We start from the raw sequence: 18,171 nt of genomic DNA, 5'->3' as shown, positions 1-18,171 counted from the left end.
GCATCCCAGCCTTTCAGGGGAGCCCCAACAGGACTTACAGTGCACAGTCTGCCAGACCACATCTGTCCCATTTCTCCAAGGAACTTCCATAAATCATCCTCCTGACATATCTACCACTAGATACCACTTATCTAGAAGTTATCCACAGCCTTCCTACTCTAAGGTCAGAAGCATTCTTTATCATGGCTAACCTCATTGCTAGTTTCAACTAGCAAATCCTTCTGAGGCTTTGAAGAGGGAAAAGAAAATCCAGAGTTCTACCTGGTAGTTACTGAGGCTTCCATGTCAGTGCCAGTGATCCTCACCTCCTGGTGTTCACATGCTTGTGTGATTCTCCTTCCACATTGTTCCAGTGCTTGTTTTCTGAACAATAGCATATAGTAGGAGCACAGGAGGTCAGCAACCATGATGTGAGGTATCTCAGGCAGCCCATAGATAGGCTCATATGAAGAGGAACTAAAGCTTTCTTCATTAGCCAGTAAACAACTGAGGCCTGATGACAGTGGTCTTAGTCACTTTCCTTATTGCTGGGACAAAATGCCTAACACCTGCAACTCAAAGGAGGAGATGTTTATTTTGGGTCACTTTTTTAGGGTTTAACTGGAGGGCTCCAAGTCAGGAAGGCATGGTAGAAGGGTCTGGCGGGAAGAAAGGGGCTCAAACCATGGCAGCCAGGAAGCAGAGAAGGGAGTTGAGGAAGAGAGAGATGCTGTAGACCATTCGAGGTCACACTCCCGGTGACCTGCCTCTGAGCAGGCGCCACCTTCCAATAGCAAGTTAGCTATAGCGCACCCATGGCCCAGTTACCTTCCAAGAGGCTTGCCTCTGACAGCATGAGACTCTAGGGGACATGTAGATATAAACACTAACAATGACCACATGTGTGAGCTTGTAGGTGCATGCTCTTTTGGTTGACCCCTCAGATGAGAAAGCAGTCCTGGCTGACAGCTTAATTCCAACTTCATGGCAGACCTTGACCCAGGAATCACCCTGCTCAGCCACACCAAGAGTCCTGGCCCTCAAAGCTCTGAAATAATACATGTGGGCAGTTATTTGTTATACAGCAGTAGATAATTAATGCACTGTGTTTTTTTCTTTTGAGTAGAGATAAATTGAGTCAGGAAAACATGCTAAGTCCACGTTGACAAATCAACTTGTTTATCTTGTGCCATGCTGTGTTCTGTGTTCCTAGATTCTCAAACACATTCAGCAATAAGAATCACCTGGGGTGCTAATACAGTTCAACATACAGAATTCTAGACTGAGTCCCTTGGTTTGGAGTGGGAACCAGGAACAGTATGTTCTACTGGCATCCCAGATAATTTTTCTCATAAACCAAGTTTGAGAAACTGCAGAATAGGATGTGAAACTGAATGAGACCTGGCTCTTTCTCAGGGAAAAAGGCATAGTAGAGAGAGAATTGGAATACAGAAGTGCGTTTGAAGAAAAGCACCAAGTGATAAGGAAGAACTGAAAATTAGTGGGAGAATTAAGGCATGCTTCCTGCAAGAAAATGACATGGGAACCAAGTCTCAGAGACTCCTTAGGCTGTCACACAGAAAGACAGGAAAGAATCTGTGACAGTCAGTCCTAGCTGGTGTTTCTCAGGTGCTGGCTAGTACCAGGCAATGTGCCAAGCACTTTACCTGTCTTACTTTATTTAATCCTCAAAAAAAAATCTTATGATGTAGATGCTATTGTCATCTCTAGTTTATAAATGAGGAAAGGTAGGCTTTGGTTACCATACTGCCCAATCACGTAAATCAAGCATGTAGAGCTATTTGGAAAGGAGACAGCTGACGCCATATCCCAAGCTCTTTACCACTATCCTGTTCCATGTCCCAGGGAACATGAGACTCAGAGAGGTGTAAGTGCTGTGACATTTTTGCAAATGACAAGAGTATATGCAAATGACCAAAGTTGTCCAGGGAGGGATAGGGCCACAGCAAGATAGTGCATGAGGAAATGGAACCCAGTAGTGATTTCCTAATGCAAGTTCTACTCACTTATTTTGTTAATGAGGACAGAGCCTCAGAGAGGACATGTGACTTTCTCAAAGTCATTTAATTTAATTAGGGCAAAGTGAACTATAGCTCCATATCCTGAGCAGCACCCTGTCCATTATGGACACTGGAGGCCAATCATGGAAGGCATTGCATGGACACCTTGCTAAGGAGCTCTGAACTATTCTGTAGGAGATACATTTATGTAAAATACACTTAACAAAATTCATATTCCAATTCAGTGACATTAAGTACACTCACAGTGCTGTTTAATCATATCACTATCCATTTCCAGGACTTCTTCATCAGGTACATTTATTTTTTGAGGAATCAGCATACTATTTTCCACAATGGCTGCACCATATATATCCCCACCAACAGCACCTAAGGGTTCCAATTTCTCCACATCTTCACCAACACTTGGTATATTTCATCCCTTTTTAAGGCTGAATAATATTCTATTCTATTATATCTCATATGTTTATCCATTTTTCAGTTGATTGACATTCGGGTAGCTTCTGTCTTTTGGTTATTGTGTATAATGTATACCTGTATATAATGTATATATACATTAGTTATACACAACAGTTATGCCCATCTGAATCCCTGCTTTCAATTCTTCTGAGTTATATTCCTTGAAGTGGAATTGCTGATCATATGGTAATTTTATGTTCAGCATTTTGAGGAATTTGTAGGTCTGTGTAGAAAATCTGTGTTCTGTAAGTCAGCTCTGGTCATCCTAACCTGAAAAGATACACCGTGTGTGTGTGTGTGTGTGTGTGTGTGTGTGTGTGTGTGTGTGTGTGTAGGGGAGGGATCTCTGCTGTTCCCCTCTCCATTGTGGCCATCCGCCTTCAGAGTGCATTCTCTGAGACTCTTTCCAACAGAGATACAGGCAGCTGACAATGGACAGCTCGGGTTGCCACTGAGCCTGCCCACTGGCTGAGGTTTGAGCCTGTCTCAGTGTGTCCTGTGCTTGCAGTGTTGTGGGCAGCAGGGAGGCTTCTCCTGGTGCTTTGAAAGCTCACTGCTCAGCTGGGCCGTGTCCGCCCACTCTGGTGGCAGCGCTGGACTGGCCAGGTGAGGGTCCAAGGAGCCCAAAGTCCTGGGGCAGATCCAGCCTTCCGGCGAGGCCACCGCCTGCGGGCGCACAGCCCTGCCCGGAGCGCATAGCCCTCCTTCCCGCCCAGGCCACAGTTCCGGAGTCCAAGCCGGGGAGCACCGCCCGCCTGCCCGGCTCAGCGGCAGGGAACTACCTGACTCTCTAACCACGCCTTGGCGATCCCTAGGCATCCTTGCTTCGAACGGCACTCGGGCACCCCAGGATCCCGGCTCTCGCCTCCGGGAGCCTCAAGCATCCCGCGACCGCTGAGGGCGGGGACAGCGAGAGAGGGGCGGGCCCGAGCTGGGAGCTGGCTTGGCCTGGGCGCCCAGCTGCCTCTCCCCGCTTCTGCCCAGGCAGCGCGAGCGCAAATCGCACCGAAGCCCGAGAAAGATCAAGAAGAGGAGAAGGAGACCGAGGACTTCTGGAGGAAGCATCCTTGGCTCTGGACCGTGGGGCTCCAGAGGCCGCAGGTACTGATCTGCCCTCCCCTCTGGACCCCGACGGGCACTGAGGCCGCGGGGTGGCGTGGAGGGAGCGCCGGCTCTTGAATGGGGAGGGGGCTTTTCCAGGGACCCGAAAGAGTACATTTCTTCAGGAGATCTAGGTTACTCTCCTCTTTCTGTCCTTAGGTGTAAGTCGCCCAGGGTCCCAGAAGAAAGTTGGAAGCAAGAGAGCGCTGAAAGTAGGATATATCAGGGGTCGCCAGGGGCTAGAAAGAGCTTCCCAGCAATCCAGAGGACAGCGTGGGAAGGTGGAAAGTGGGGAGTGGGGTTCCTTCCTGAGAGCTGAGAATACAGGAGGAAAGACCCAGAACAATTTCTCTTCAAATCCTTAGTCTTTTAATCCTCCCACCACCTCAGAAGTGTCCGTGTTCTGTTTTACACCCTGACTTTGAGCCCTCCTGGTAGCATGCTGGAGAGTACCCCCGGGGCGGTGTGCTCCTGTCACACAGGGCCTGCGGAGGGTGAGCGAGTCTCACTGGCACTCAAGCCCTAGCCCCTTTTGGCTTTTCAGCTCTGGGTTCTGCTTTTCATGCCCCATTGGGAGAGGCAGGGCAGCTGGACTGGACTGAGAGCTCAGAGGAGGACAGAATCCGGATGAGGAGCTGGGAGAGGGAGGCAGCATTGGAGCTGAAACTTCTTGGGATGCTGAAGAACTTTAACCCTGGGCTCCTAAAGCCAGGCTCCAGATGCCTTTCCCTGAGGAGCTCGGGCAACAGGCTTTCTTGGGCATCATCTGGGTGTCTTCCTTTTCCGGGAACTCAGGATTGCTATCCTTCTCCTTCTTGTTCTCTTGATATTTAGGGTGCACTCCAGACCTAGCCCTTTTCTTATGTCCAGGGTAGGGGCTGGGGGAGGAGGCTCTGGTTTCCTTTCTGTCCTACCAGTGCTCTGATAAACCCTCTACCCCGAGCCCCAGTACAGTACATGGTGTGGTGGTCTTAGGTCTCATTCCCCTCCCCTTCCGTGCAGCTAGTTGGCTGAGAGGCCTGAGTACTCAGAATTCCTTGCATTCGGAGTGTAACACTCTCTCTCTCCAGGGAGCTCTGTGCTTTACAGACATTATTGATTCCTGCTTGGAGGAGGTGAAACCATAAGTGTTTAAGCTATTTACCTCAGGACACACAAGCAGCTCAGGAAAGACTCCCCTCTCAGGTCCCCTCTCTAATCCATTCAGTGGGTCATAGGCTGAGACTTTGCCACCGAAGCCTTTGCTTGGGAACAGGCCTTGGTAAACACTGTACCTAGCTTCTAGGTTCACAGCAGATTTTGATGTGGGAAAGGAAGCTCACTGAGGATAGGGGAAAATGGCTGCTACATGGTCTCATGATTTGACAGTGGTGTTTTGCCAGAAGATCAGCTAGTGGGGAGCAAACAGGTTGTCTCAAAGTTGTCCTTCTGCTGTGGCTATCAGAATAATTTTTTTGTTTGAAGCCACTGGAAAGGAGCTGTTGCTGCCACAGAATGGGGCTGTTCACCTAGAACACAGATTCAGGCAGTCACGACAGTAAAAAGAGTTCAGAGCAGGTCACTTCGGTCTCCTCAGCCTTTCCACACTCTCACCTGTGGTCCTTGAGAAAAAGTACATTTGGTGGAATGGAAGTAAATAAAGTCAGGGACTGATTGTTTCTATAGCAATCCAGTCTTCCTTAATCGAATGAATATGTGGTTTTCATTCATTTAGTTTATCTCACGGTTTCTTTATTTCCACTCCATCACCCTATATTCACTCTGCGCAGGTGGCTAATGGATCTGCTTAGGTTGCGGGATGATTTTACATGCAGTCAGCTTCATTCAACATGTAGCCAACTGTTTGTGTCTTTCAAAGGCTTAGAATGGAGCCGGGATACACTACCCCAAGGATGTTGGGAGGGACACTGACTCATTAAGGGAGAGCTCTGTCAGCAGAGAGGGAAGACTTCGGTTGTACACATATCACCCTGGGAGAGTTCTCAGCAGTGTTGCTCACAGCATCGACTGGCAAGATGGAGATCGCAATGGGGGCCATGGATGAGAACATCACCAATTCCTCTACCACCTTCCTTTCTGTACTGGACTCCCATGGAGCCCAAGCTGCTTCTCTGCCATTCAACTTCAGTTACGGTGACTATGACATTCCCTTGGATGAAGAGGAGGATGTGACCAATTCCCAGACTTTCTTTGCTGCCAAGATTGTCATTGGCATGGCCCTGGTGGGCATCATGCTGGTCTGTGGCATTGGCAACTTCATCTTTATTGCTGCCTTGGCCCGCTACAAGAAACTGCGCAACCTCACCAACCTGCTCATCGCCAACCTGGCCATCTCTGACTTCCTGGTGGCCATTGTCTGTTGTCCCTTTGAGATGGACTACTATGTGGTGCGCCAGCTCTCCTGGGAGCATGGCCATGTCCTGTGTGCCTCTGTCAACTACCTGCGCACTGTCTCTCTCTACGTTTCTACCAATGCTCTGCTAGCCATCGCCATTGACAGGTGAGTGCAGGGGAAGTGGGGGTAACAAAAGTGGTCAGTAAGGAAGAGACACTGGAATTAGCTCTTTCTTTCATGCACTTGCAGATTGATGAGAAGGATCTGTACTTCCCTTAGATGTAGATGCATGAGGCACTCAAAAGAGAGAAATGTTCTAGTTTTCCAGCTTTGGTCAGACAGGAGGCAATGCAGTCCCCTGCAGTTGTGCAGTAGAAAGGCTTTTGATCACCCTGCTGTGAGCCTACTCCGAATGTTGTGCCTATTCCAGGTCTAGAGTAGACAGATGTTAAGGAATATGTTTAAGTTCTAAGCAGTTACTTCTGGGGTGAACTTGAAAATTTCAAGGGAAGTTTTTATCTTATCAAGAATTTAGATACCAGGTTGAGGGGAGGGGAGGGGACTGGGGAAAAAATAAGAACCAAGATATATTATGTATAGGTACAAATTCCCCGTAATGAATGTGATCATTATGTATATCTAAAATGTACCAATAAAATTAATTTAAAAAAAGAATTTCTCTACCGACACATGATCTCCTAATAGTAATTGATTTTTAAACAAAATTGAGGGAATTTTGAAAAGAAAAAAAACCCAAAAAGGGAACATGTACTTGCTTAATTGTTTGTGCATGAATCACTTTGCACCTTTATATCCATTTGTATACAACAGTGCAAAACAGCTGTTTCTAGTGATGGTAAATAAAATCAGTGACAGCATCCTCTGCAGACCTTTCTTATAGTTATTTTCATGTGGTATAAACTTATACTAATGAGCCAGAGTGGTGTTTGTTTTTTTCCCCTGGGAATAGTCTTTACAAGCTTCTCTGCCCACTTTTCAGTCTCTCATGACAAAGCTCCTTGTTATGGTCCATAGCCAGTTACCCTCATGGTTAAATCAGACCTCCAGGTACTAAGATCTGAACAGCTGGTCTCCCTTTCGACCCAGATAGCCTGGAGCACACCTGTTCTCTCTGTTCCACAGCCTTGGGGCTCTGGGGTTCAACCTGGCCTTAGCAGTCAGGCATCCCAAGTCAGTGTTCCAGAGAGGAGCACAGCTAAAGGAGCGTGTTTTGTGAAGCTGGGGAGAAGGCATCCAGTGGTAAAGCAACCTGGAGAAGGTCTACTCCTAAGGAAGGGGTTTAAAAGGAGCCTGGCTTTAAAATGCATTGCCCCACTTTGGTGCAGAGCCACTGCCTCCTTTCCCTAGGGAAGGATGTCAAGGACTTGCTTTACTTAGGCAAGAGCTCTGGGTGAGCCTACAGCAAGAGTAGGAGGGCAGAGTTCAAGCAGAGGTTGTGCTGCTGAAGTCTCCAAGGAAGAGAGTTCCAGAGACTTGGTGTCTGACCTTTCCTGAACATGGAAACTGCTACTTTTTCTCTTGATACATGAACAGGACAAAGCATGTGAGGTCTTTCCCTGAACGTGCATGCGAGCAGGCCATCTAGTCTCAGGGGTGCTCTAAGCCATGAAGGGTAAAGTAGGCAGGTGCTGCTGCAGAGTGGGGCTCTGCTTCCAAGGGGAGGTCCATTTCACCACGCAGGGGCCCCCTGGTCAATAGGGCTGACAACTGCAGCAGGGCTTCAAGGGTGAGGATGCCAGTAAACTGAAGGACACTGAGTTATTTTTAATGTGTAAGAGATAATATCTATGTCAACCAATCAACCTCATTCTGCTGAATTCCTTCAAACCCACTGTCTACTTTCATAGCAAAGGCACCTTGTCTAAAATACTGCAGATGTTTCACTCACAGTGTGAGTTTATATAATGTAAATTAGATACACCAAGAAAGTGGAATTGAGGAGGTACAAACACTTTGGATTGTGGGAACTGCTGTTGTTCAGAGTGGTGTTGTGATTGAAAATTTACACCTGGCTTTGTAGGAAAACATGGTGTGCTGGCACCATACCAATCTCCGCCTTGGCTCACTAGCAGCTTACTCTAATGCATTAAGTTTCTTTTAAAAATTGATATTTGTGATCTTTGCTTCACATTATTTTTATTTTAATGTGTTGTTACCATCTAATTTCAATTTCGTGGTCTAGGAATCATTGATTTTTGTCTGGTCTCATGTGCTGTTCAAAATTGTACTGGCAATTTTCAAGTTTGATTTGGTTAGCTTGGGACAAGGAAATTTTTATCTTAGTATACAAATACACCTATGATTATAGAAATGCCTTTATTTTTGCTTAATGAAACTTCTCTAGGGATAGTATTAACAGTTCCTGTACTTAGGTTTGTTTTCACTTTTTTTTTTTGGTACTGGGGATCGAACTCAGGACTTTGTGCTTAAGAGGCAGCCAGCGGAACCACTGAGCTAAATCTCTGGCCCTCCTGTACCTAGGTTTGGATTCTTGTTGTACCATCTATTCACTGTAGGGCTTTATTTTAATTATTTGACTTCTCGCTGACTCAGTTATCTCATCTATAAAATGAGGATAATAATAAAATAATATATTGCATTGTTTAGAATAATACTTAGGACAGAGTCAACCCTTAATAGTGGATATTATAGTTCTTAAATTAACCAGTAAAAGAACAAGGACAACAACCACAAAGCCAGATGAGCTAATGAACTTTTCCCATTGGCTTACCTCTTTAATTTCATTGAAACAATTGTTTTTATGACATGTTAGACAAACTCAAAAAGCTGTTTTTTATGAAAATCAGAGCTATCAAAATATAGCATAACAGAACTATTTGTTTTCTCCTTTCTTGGATTTCTGCTCCGATTATTGTTTCCATTGCTCTCCCAGACATCTAAGCTTGAAGGTCTCTTTCCTCCTGGCCTCTCTCTCATTCTCTAGCATTCATTCAACTGCCATGTCCTGGTACAACACCTCTGCCTCTACCTTGCTCTGGAATGTCACGGGCTCCCCTTGAACTTCCTGCATTTGGTGTCCCTTGGCTCTGCCCAGCTGCCAACCCTACTCCCCTCACCATCCACCCTAAAATTTCATTCACCCATGTATATGCATGGATTCATTCTAACAATTTTCATAGAGGAACTCTGATGTGACAGGAATTCTTTCAAGCACTGAGGAATACGATGGAGAATGAGAGAAATTTTTAAAAGCTCCTTCCCTCATGCTTGGTTATAACCAAGCAGAAGAGGTTATATCCAAGAAAGATGACTGGTAGCCAGACAGGAAAAGAAGGTGATTTCAGAAGCGACAAATACTGTGACTGCAAACACACACCCACAAAAATGCTGAGAGTGACTGAGCACGGCCCCTGCTCTAGGTAAGGTATCAGGATAAGTTCTCTGAGCAGACATTTAAACCAACTTCTGAATGTTGGAGGAAGAGTCAGCCTTGTGAAGACTGGGAGAAAGCTTTGCAGACAAAGGGGATTTTAAGTGCAAAGGCCCCCAAGGCAGTAACGGACCTGATGGGTTCTAGGAACAGAGAGCAGGTCTCTGTGCCTTAGGGAAAGTAAGGAAGGTTGCAGCCAAGTTAATCTCTGTCTTGAACACATGTCCCTCCCTTGCTTAAATGACCCATGTGACTCCATTGTCTACAAAGCACAGCTCAATATCCTTTGCTGCTGAGCTTCTAACTTTCTCTTATCTAGTGCCAGATTGCCACCCAATCTCATGCAGATAATCACATTTATGTCTTGTTCTCCAAATCAGGTTACAATCTCTTTTGGGAACTGCCACTGTGGTATTTTTTACATTTCTATTTACCCAGTGCCAGGTACTTGATGTGGATAAAGTATTGTAATACTGGAGGTCTGGAATTCTGATTCTAGCTTAGGCAAGGCTGATGGAAATCTCCAAAATAGTTTTCTGTAACTTGTCTATATGAAAATATATCAGAAAGACCTCCTGCACAGTACATGGCACTGACATAAGGTAAGGATTTGGGAGGATGTCAGGGAGAGTTGGGATGTAATAACCCTGCTAATTTTTTTTTGAATTGAAGATTGGATTCAGAAAATAGAAAGCAGTAGAGGACTTGCAAATACAGTATGTGCCAATAACGGGTAAAAGAATGTTGCTGTGTAGACAGAAGAGCTCTGACAAGGATACATTTTAAGGTATTAGTCATTTCTTGAATATTAATAGCTTATTGCTCTTTACATACCATACCTTATTGGAGCCTCACAGCATCCAGATGATACTTCCATTTTATAAATAAGGACATTTAACCAACAGGGTTAGGAAAAATGACTCAAGTTCACACAAGTTTGTGGCAAGGCTGGGATTTGATTCTTGGTCTTCCGAGTCCTAGATTGGATTATCACCTATGGATTCATTGAAAAACTGTAAAAGAAAGGAATAGAAATATATAGTAAAAATTCATAGTGAACAAATGTGAAAATAGAACTTTTCTTTGACAGAGTAACTAGCAGAATTGTGAGGTGGCTGGAGGAAAAGCAAGCTGATTGTGAACTCTTTATTTTCCATAGGAATCTGAGCACACTTAATGCACTGGCGACAGCAGGCGCACCTTGGCCTTTCCGAAAGGCCAGGCACACGTTCCTCGGTAGAGCATTCCTAGTTTTCTGCAGAGATTCCCATTCCATTTCTCAGCACCACACAGTTGGCTAGAGGACCAGAGATGGACACTGGGGGCCACTGTGGTATCCAGTTCAGTGTCCAGAGAGTGGACTCTCCCCAGCCAGCTTCATCTATCATCTTTTAGAACAGGGGTCTCCAGTAAACTCTCCAAACATACTCAGTTGTTTTGGCTGCTTATGGAATGGGGATGGACAGAAATAGCAGAAATATAATCACACACACACACACACACACACACACAAATGAACCTCTCTTCGGATCAAAATCCCAGACAAGATGATCTGAAAAGGATTAATTTCAATGGAAACAGAATTAGTTTGGCTTCCTATCAGGCCCCTGTTGCATTTGCACTCAGCCTTACCTGGGGTAAGGTGTGGACACATGAGAATGCGTTTATCTCCAGTGTTAACTCGTCATTTCTTCCCATTTCACTTCCATCTTTCTCCTTCTCCAACTTCCACCCCCGCCAGAAGTGGAAAGCCTTTCAGGAAACCAGAGCTCTCAGCCTAAGTCTGTTCCACCCTGGGATGGGTGCTGTCATACCACACCAGTGACTCACAGTTCTAAGAAGTACTTTCTCCTTCCCGGGCCACTGTGGTAACTGCTGTGTGGGTTCTTTAGTAATGAACAAAAGCAATGTCTTTTACCATCCGTTGTTTTGTGGTTATAAAAAAATACATTCATGTATATTCTCAATTGATTTTTCACATCAACCCTAGGAGCTGAGGTTAAGTGTTTTCTATCAAGGGTCTTGTGGTGTATGACCTTAAGAGGGTCACTCATCTCTCCCCAGCCTTCACCATCTTTCCACCGGGAAAATGAGATAAAAGGCCACATGCTTTCCCCCACCTCTGCATTATTGAGCAGTATTTTTGTGGTTGTTTTTTGTTTTTTTGGGTACCGGGAATCAAACTCGGGTCCTTGTACTTGCGGAGCAGGCGGCGAAACCATTGAGCTAAGTCCCTGGCCCAAAATGATGTAGATAGATAATGCATTTTTTTTTGGTACCTGGGATCGAACTTGGTCCTTGCACTTGAGCAGCAGGTGGCAGCTAAATCCCTGGCCCCACTAAGCAGTATTTTTAAAAATATGAAATGAAGACAAAACTGCCTGGATCTTCCTTTGGAAAGGGCAAGTTCTCCCAGAAGCTCTTTGGAGTTATCAGGTTAATTTAGCTTTAAACTTCAAGGTAATTAAGACAAACAGAAAAGACCTGGGAATTATGTCAGGCTAGAAGCTGATAGGAAGAATTATCACTGTATTTGATATTAAGATTTGCTATTTTGGGGTGTATACTAGGTTTAAAACTTTGCCAGGAGCAGTGCATATATTATTGTACCTAAGTTTTAAAAAATTGAGCAAAAATCTTTTGCAAGAAATTGAGGTTCAGAGAGAATAAGTAAAACTTGCTCAAGGTTGCACAGCTAGTTAGAGGTGGAGCTGGGTTTGTGTCCAACTCAGCCATTCCTGGAAGTCCACACTTCTTTGGGCTTTTCTCCACCTGTAATTTGGCTGCTCCTCATAGTGATGCAAAAGTGAAATTCTTATTCAGTACCTGCTCTTCTCACTAGCTGACTGCATTTGTACTCTCGCCCCAGGTATCTGGCCATTGTCCACCCACTCAGACCACGGATGAAGTGTCAAACAGCCACTGGTCTGATCGCCTTGGTGTGGACGGTATCCATCCTCATTGCCATCCCCTCAGCCTACTTCACCACCGAAACCATCCTCATCATTGTGAAATCCCAGGAGAAGATCTTTTGCGGCCAGATCTGGCCAGTGGACCATCAGCTGTACTACAAGTCCTACTTCCTCTTCATCTTTGGCATTGAGTTTGTGGGTCCTGTGGTCACCATGACCCTGTGCTACGCCAGGATCTCCCGGGAGCTCTGGTTCAAGGAGGTCCCCGGATTCCAGACTGAGCAGATCCGCAAGCGGCTGCGCTGCCGCCGGAAGACAGTGCTCGTCCTCATGGGCATCCTCACAGCCTATGTGCTGTGCTGGGCACCCTTCTATGGCTTCACCATTGTGCGTGACTTCTTCCCCACCATGTTCGTGAAGGAGAAACACTACCTCACTGCTTTCTACATTGTTGAGTGCATCGCCATGAGCAATAGCATGATCAATACCCTTTGCTTCGTGACCGTCAAGAACAATACCATCAAGTACTTCAAGAAGATTATGCTGCTCCACTGGAGGTCTTCTTACCATGGGAGTAAGTTGAGTGCTGACCTTGACCTCAAAACTACTGGGATGCCTGCCACAGAAGAGGTAGACTGCATCCGACTAAAATAACCCCATGGGCCTTGCAAAGTTTAAAGAGAAGACAAGATCTTTGGGAGGCCAACCAATGTGCTTGGGTACATGCTCCAGGCAAGAACTCTTGGTTTTCAGCAGACAGGAGAGTAAATGGTCAACCATGGAGGCATTGTGTTCAATAAGCCTGAAATGTCTAAAACGGATGAGACTACACATTGTCATTAGTGGTCAGTATTCATTGAATATCTAACTTGTGCAAAGAGTAGGCACTGATGAAACCTAGTATGTTGCTGACATTTAGCTGACAAAACAAAATGGGAATTAAACCCAAGTCAAGTGTGATACAGACTGGATTAAGGAGGTTTCCACAAGGGAGCCAGAGTACATTTGTTTGGAGTGTGAAGATATCTTTGGATCATCTCAGCTGCTCATCAGGTCTCACTCATTTCTAGCTTGAGTTTATTCCTAACATCTGCAAGGCTGGCCCAAGAAGGCAAAAGAGGTTCCAGATCTTTCTGCACCCCTTCACTTCCCATCTGGTCTGACTCTCACTGTGAATAGCCTTGCATGCAAGCACAGGGACACCTCATGTTGTGTGGCCAAGTTTGCACTCTCCATGCTCTCCTATGGCCCTACCCCTACCCCCACCCCCAACCCAGGGCTCTGCACATCCATGGTAAGGTTTGTCAGGAGAACGATGGGGAAGAAATTGCAAAGACACTGGGTGCTATTTGGACAGAGAATTATGAAGTTCCCTTGGGAAAGTGTGCAGAAGAGAAGCCTGGGCTCACTGTGGGCATGTCCCCTTCACTTTATGGGCTACTCACCTCAGGAGGAAGAACGTACAGTTGAAGAGAGTCAAAATTTCCTGTGTGGGCCTCAGGGTAGGGGCTCAGGCTCTCTGGGTGTAAGGATGACATTGCTTTACCTTTGTTATCCTGGCTTGGACTATTAGGTTTCCCTTCCTTCTCGTGTCTTCATGCTGTGAAGTGTGGAAGTTTTGAATGTAGCCACATGAATGCGGCTATCACACAGTTTTTCACTCTCATCAACTCTCAAGTATGAGAGGAAGAGCTCCTTCCTATAAGCCAGACTGATGAGGTACCCTTACCGTTGTGATTGGAAAGCAGGATGCATTTGTCACTGTGCCTGAATCCCATCCCAGTCATGATTCCTTTGGATTGAGACTCATTTCTCTTATAAGATGGAAGCACTCTTAGGTAGAAAAGGCCATTCCATTTCTACTCCTCAGTATGAAGTCATGCGCTTCAGTGGTAAGGGATATAGCTCATGGTAGAGCTCTGCATATCAGGAAAGAAGAATATGAATGGTTGGGAGCAGGATCAACAGTGAGCTGTGGTGACCCCACAGGTACTGAAGGCTCATTGCACTTTTTGCCCTGCCTTTCATTTGGTGTTTTGAATTTGGAACTTTTGACCCAAAAGGTCTAAGATCCAGCCATGGCTCTTGTCTATATGGCCTTCAGAAAACTTCTCTGAGACAAAGGTAAAAAGTACCTATAAAAGTATGTACCCTGTGGTACATACTGTCAGGGTAGTTGTGGAAGCTAATAAAATAATGTATGAGAAACTGCTTTCAACCACAGAAGTAGTCAAAAAGATGGACTAGTGACTGTGTAGTGTGCCTGAACAAAGATTCATTTGTTACCTTGGCTTCTGTATCCAGCAAACCTGCAATCTCCTTTTATTTTTCATTCTGTGAATTATATTCCCTTACCTTTCTTAGCAGTGTGGCATGCATTACATTCCTAATGGTGTGTGGTACCAACAAGGCTGTGAAATTTGATGACAGCCAGTGGAAAGGACATGGCAGATGAATCTCTTGTCAGGAGATGAGTTAGGGTTTTGAAAACTCTAGCATCAGAACCTCTTTGGGATCTCAGAAGTACTAACCACCTTCCCCTGTGCTTTCCCAGGCAATATGAATTTGAGCAAAATAATAGTGTTTACCAGTCACTTTTATTCCAATAGCATGGAGAGCTACAGAGTGGACTTGCCCCTTCTTATTTAATTCAAAACAGGGCATTTATAAGCCTAAGTGATTACTGTGTAATATTTACTCTCTAACTATAGTCAATTCATTTTTGACAGCAGAGTTTATTTTTTATTTCCTTAGAAAACACATTTTCAAAGACTTACCTATTTTTTCCCTATTTCTTTTTGTTGCCCAAAGACCCCTACAGTTTATTTAGAATTCTCTGAGAGAATTAAAAGCAATTAAAGTATTAGTCTAAACCAAATACACATTGGACAGCCATTCTTATTTTTTAAACAAAATCGTATATTACATTTTAAAATCCTGTGTTAGTTTTGGGATTAAAACTAAGAAAGTTATACAATTTATTGGGATTAGTGTCACCATTCCCATGAAGATTGCTAAACAAGAGTTGAATATGGTAGGAGGTTTTTTTGTACATGAAAACCAAACTCCTTTTTTACTTTTCAGTCTAAAATGTATGTATTATTACTTGTTTAACTATCTGTGATTTCCAGATGTTACTGTTTGCTTGTGATTTTATAGTGAACAAAACTGTGTTGTTAGCAAGTAAAATAAAAATTGATGTATATGTATATGTTCATTGATCATACTGTCCTTTTACTTTCTTCCTGCCTTCTCAATCCTTTTCCTAGTTCTAAGATGATAGTTCTTTGAGTGAACATTGAATAGATTTCACAATCACCTGAACTGTGGGAGTAGTTTTCTCCTCTCCATCCTGAAGAGATTTACGGATCTCTATGGATCCTTTTCTTTTAAATCTGTTCTGATAATACCACTGGTACTTTTTAGCATCTAAATGCTGAGACTTGAAATCTGAGGACCTATTTATGCCAATAGCATAAGATATGGCTCTCTTAGTTGAATAAGCTTAATGTCCACATATGCAAAGTGAACAGGGCAACCCTATAATACCAAGCTATGTTCAGGTTCATTCAACTCACTGCCCAGTTGATAGTTTTGCTACAAACTGGTGGCAAGCCAACAAGGTGACACTTATAATTCTACATTTCTTTTCTGTTCTCTAAATACTTTCAATATGCAGAAAAATAGACATGATTTTGTAAAATCAAACTATTTCCATAACTAAAATAAAAGAGAAGCTTTTGAGATTTTTGCCTACTAACCACATATTTTAAAATAATTTCTTCAGTCAAAGACATTAAAAGAAGGCAATGTGGTGGTCACCTCAGCATATTTTGAAGTGTGAAACAAGTTCCATGCTCATTATGGGAAAGACTAGAGAATTTGTGGGGTGACCGGAAAATTATAAACACGAGTCTTGTTTCTTGAAAAATATGACAAATTTTGGAATGTATCCACAAAGAATGAGTCCAATTCTCCTTCTCAGAGTGTGAGAGTATCAAATTCAAAACATTCATTTTACAATTGATGAAACTAAAATCCAGAGTGGGGAGAGATATGTTCAAGGTCTCACAGCTATCACCATGGTAGCCAAGTTTACATCCCAAGGCTCCTGGAGCTTAGTCCAGGATTCTTGTTTCACAGTAGTCCTGGATGCTTGGAGCATCAACACCGTAGAAAAGGGAGGATCCTTTCCAAGAATCCTTGCGGTAACTGTTGCTAGGTTAACTACCTAGCCTGGCCTGCTCTAGAGACCCTAAAGAGTTTAGCAGAGACATTCCTAGCTTATTTGGAAGCCAACTTTAGCTCATTCCACCCCTGGGACCTCACAGCTCAGACACAGAGGACAGGAGGTGCTAAGAAAGCACTCCTTAGATGTGTCCATAGCTTATCTTTTTTACTTTGCCTAATTGGAGGTCCCTAAGAATGTAAAAGAGACATTAGGCTCTTGGTCCTCAGAACAGCTGCTTGCTGGGAAGCAGAAGAGAGAGAAGAAGACAGGCTTAGTTGAATATCCAGACTGGTTGGCAGTCCCTATGTGCCAGAGTTTGGAGACACCAGAGGGCCACCTCCTGCCCCTGCCAGTGAAGACAAGAGAAGTAAGGAAGGCTCTTGGAGCTTGAATGGGAACAGTGATGTACAGAGAAGTAAAAAGATGAGCATTCCAATGGGAAAAGAAGCATTTCTTTTATCTGTTCCTGGAAACTGAAATTGCTTTTGCTGGAAGCAAAACCTTCTCAGATAGTGAAAGGTCTGTCATTCTGGGAAAGGTTAACTAAAAATACTGAAAAGCACAGAGACTTAAGTAAGGAGTATCAGAACCTTATCTGAGAGTGGGTTTTTCTAGGAAGTGAGGGCATGGAGGAGAGAAATTTGCTTGAATGAGAGAATAGCGAGAGAGGAAGTAGGTCTGGATGATGGGTGAGTAAAACATTACAGAACAAAAATAAGAGAAAGAATGAACAGGAGCAGGTTGCTGGAAACAAGTGTGGCCAACTTTCATGCTAGTGTGGAAGAGCATCTACCATGTGGCAGGCTGAGCTGAGTGAGTTAAAGGTCTTGTCTCAGTCCTAATACAACCTCTGAGTCAGGAGTGCATATCATTCTCATTTTACAGATGAGGATACGAGGTCTAAACTCAGAGAAGTTGTTCACAGTCACACAAGCAGTGTGCTGAGATTGAACCCAAACAGTTTGACTCCAGAGCTTGTATTTTTAGTCACTCTCTGCTGCAGCCTTTAAGTGATTTTTCTGGAGTCTGATCACTGGTGATAAATCATCTCCTAAATTAACCAGATTTCCTAAAGCAACAATCTGGCACAACTCACATTTTCCTCCCTTGTTAGGGAAGTTTATTCAATCTCAGGAGGTGAATTTAATGCAGAATCCTTAAACTTTGAGAGCCTTAGGAACTTCTGATACCTTGTAAAGTTTATAGCCTCTTCTTAAAAATTAGTTTTAAATTTATACAATAAAACACATAGGAATGCAAAAGAAATTAATTATATTGAAATGCAGTTATCAAAACATTTTAAAAGTCTATGGTATAATTATGTAAATATTTCTTCTTAGTAACATCTCTTTATAGTAAATCTTTAATGCATTAAGTAAGAGGATTTAGCACCAGGGCTTATAACTACCATAATTTTGAAGTAACAATGAATGTGAATATTTTGAGATTGTTCATCAAACTTCAGTGGTATATAAAGCATCTGTGATTTCTTCCAGTGACAGTCCCAGAAATTGCCAATACTACTGCTGTTTTTTCACCTGCTTCAGAATGGCAGGAAATGCTTAAGCTTGGTAGATTGATTAGTGAAAATAATGATTGTTTTTCCATCCAAGTTCATGTCCTCCTGAACTAGTTAAGAACACCTGCCCCAGAGGAGGCTAAAACTAGCACCCTGGTGTGGGCACAGGTAGAAATGGAGATGG

General features: G+C 43.9%; 1 protein-coding gene across 1 annotated transcript; it reads left to right on the top strand.

The window, feature by feature from the left end:
• The first annotated feature begins 339 nt into the window (after positions 1-339).
• On the top strand, positions 340-15,417 carry Prokr1 (prokineticin receptor 1). The gene is made up of 3 exons (XM_004849938.3): positions 340-3,578; positions 5,437-6,078; positions 12,195-15,417. Exons 2-3 carry the CDS (start codon positions 5,594-5,596, stop codon positions 12,889-12,891), a joined length of 1,182 nt encoding a protein of 393 aa, XP_004849995.1. The 5' UTR covers positions 340-3,578; positions 5,437-5,593; the 3' UTR covers positions 12,892-15,417.
• The last annotated feature ends 2,754 nt before the right edge of the window (positions 15,418-18,171 follow it).

The sequence above is a fragment of the Heterocephalus glaber genome, unplaced genomic scaffold, assembly GCF_053883595.1.
Source record: "Heterocephalus glaber isolate CG9 unplaced genomic scaffold, H.glaber_assembly_v1.0 deba00001457, whole genome shotgun sequence".
NCBI lineage: Eukaryota > Metazoa > Chordata > Mammalia > Rodentia > Bathyergidae > Heterocephalus > Heterocephalus glaber.
This window is presented reverse-complemented; position numbering and strand designations above follow the sequence as displayed.

Coding starts and splice junctions, on each gene's coding strand:
- Prokr1 (XM_004849938.3), top strand. CDS start 5,594: ATGGAGATCGCAATGGGGGCCATGGATGAGAACATCACCAATTCCTCT. Junction 6,079..12,194: donor CTAGCCATCGCCATTGACAG/GTGAGTGCAGGG, acceptor CTCTCGCCCCAG/GTATCTGGCCATTGTCCACC.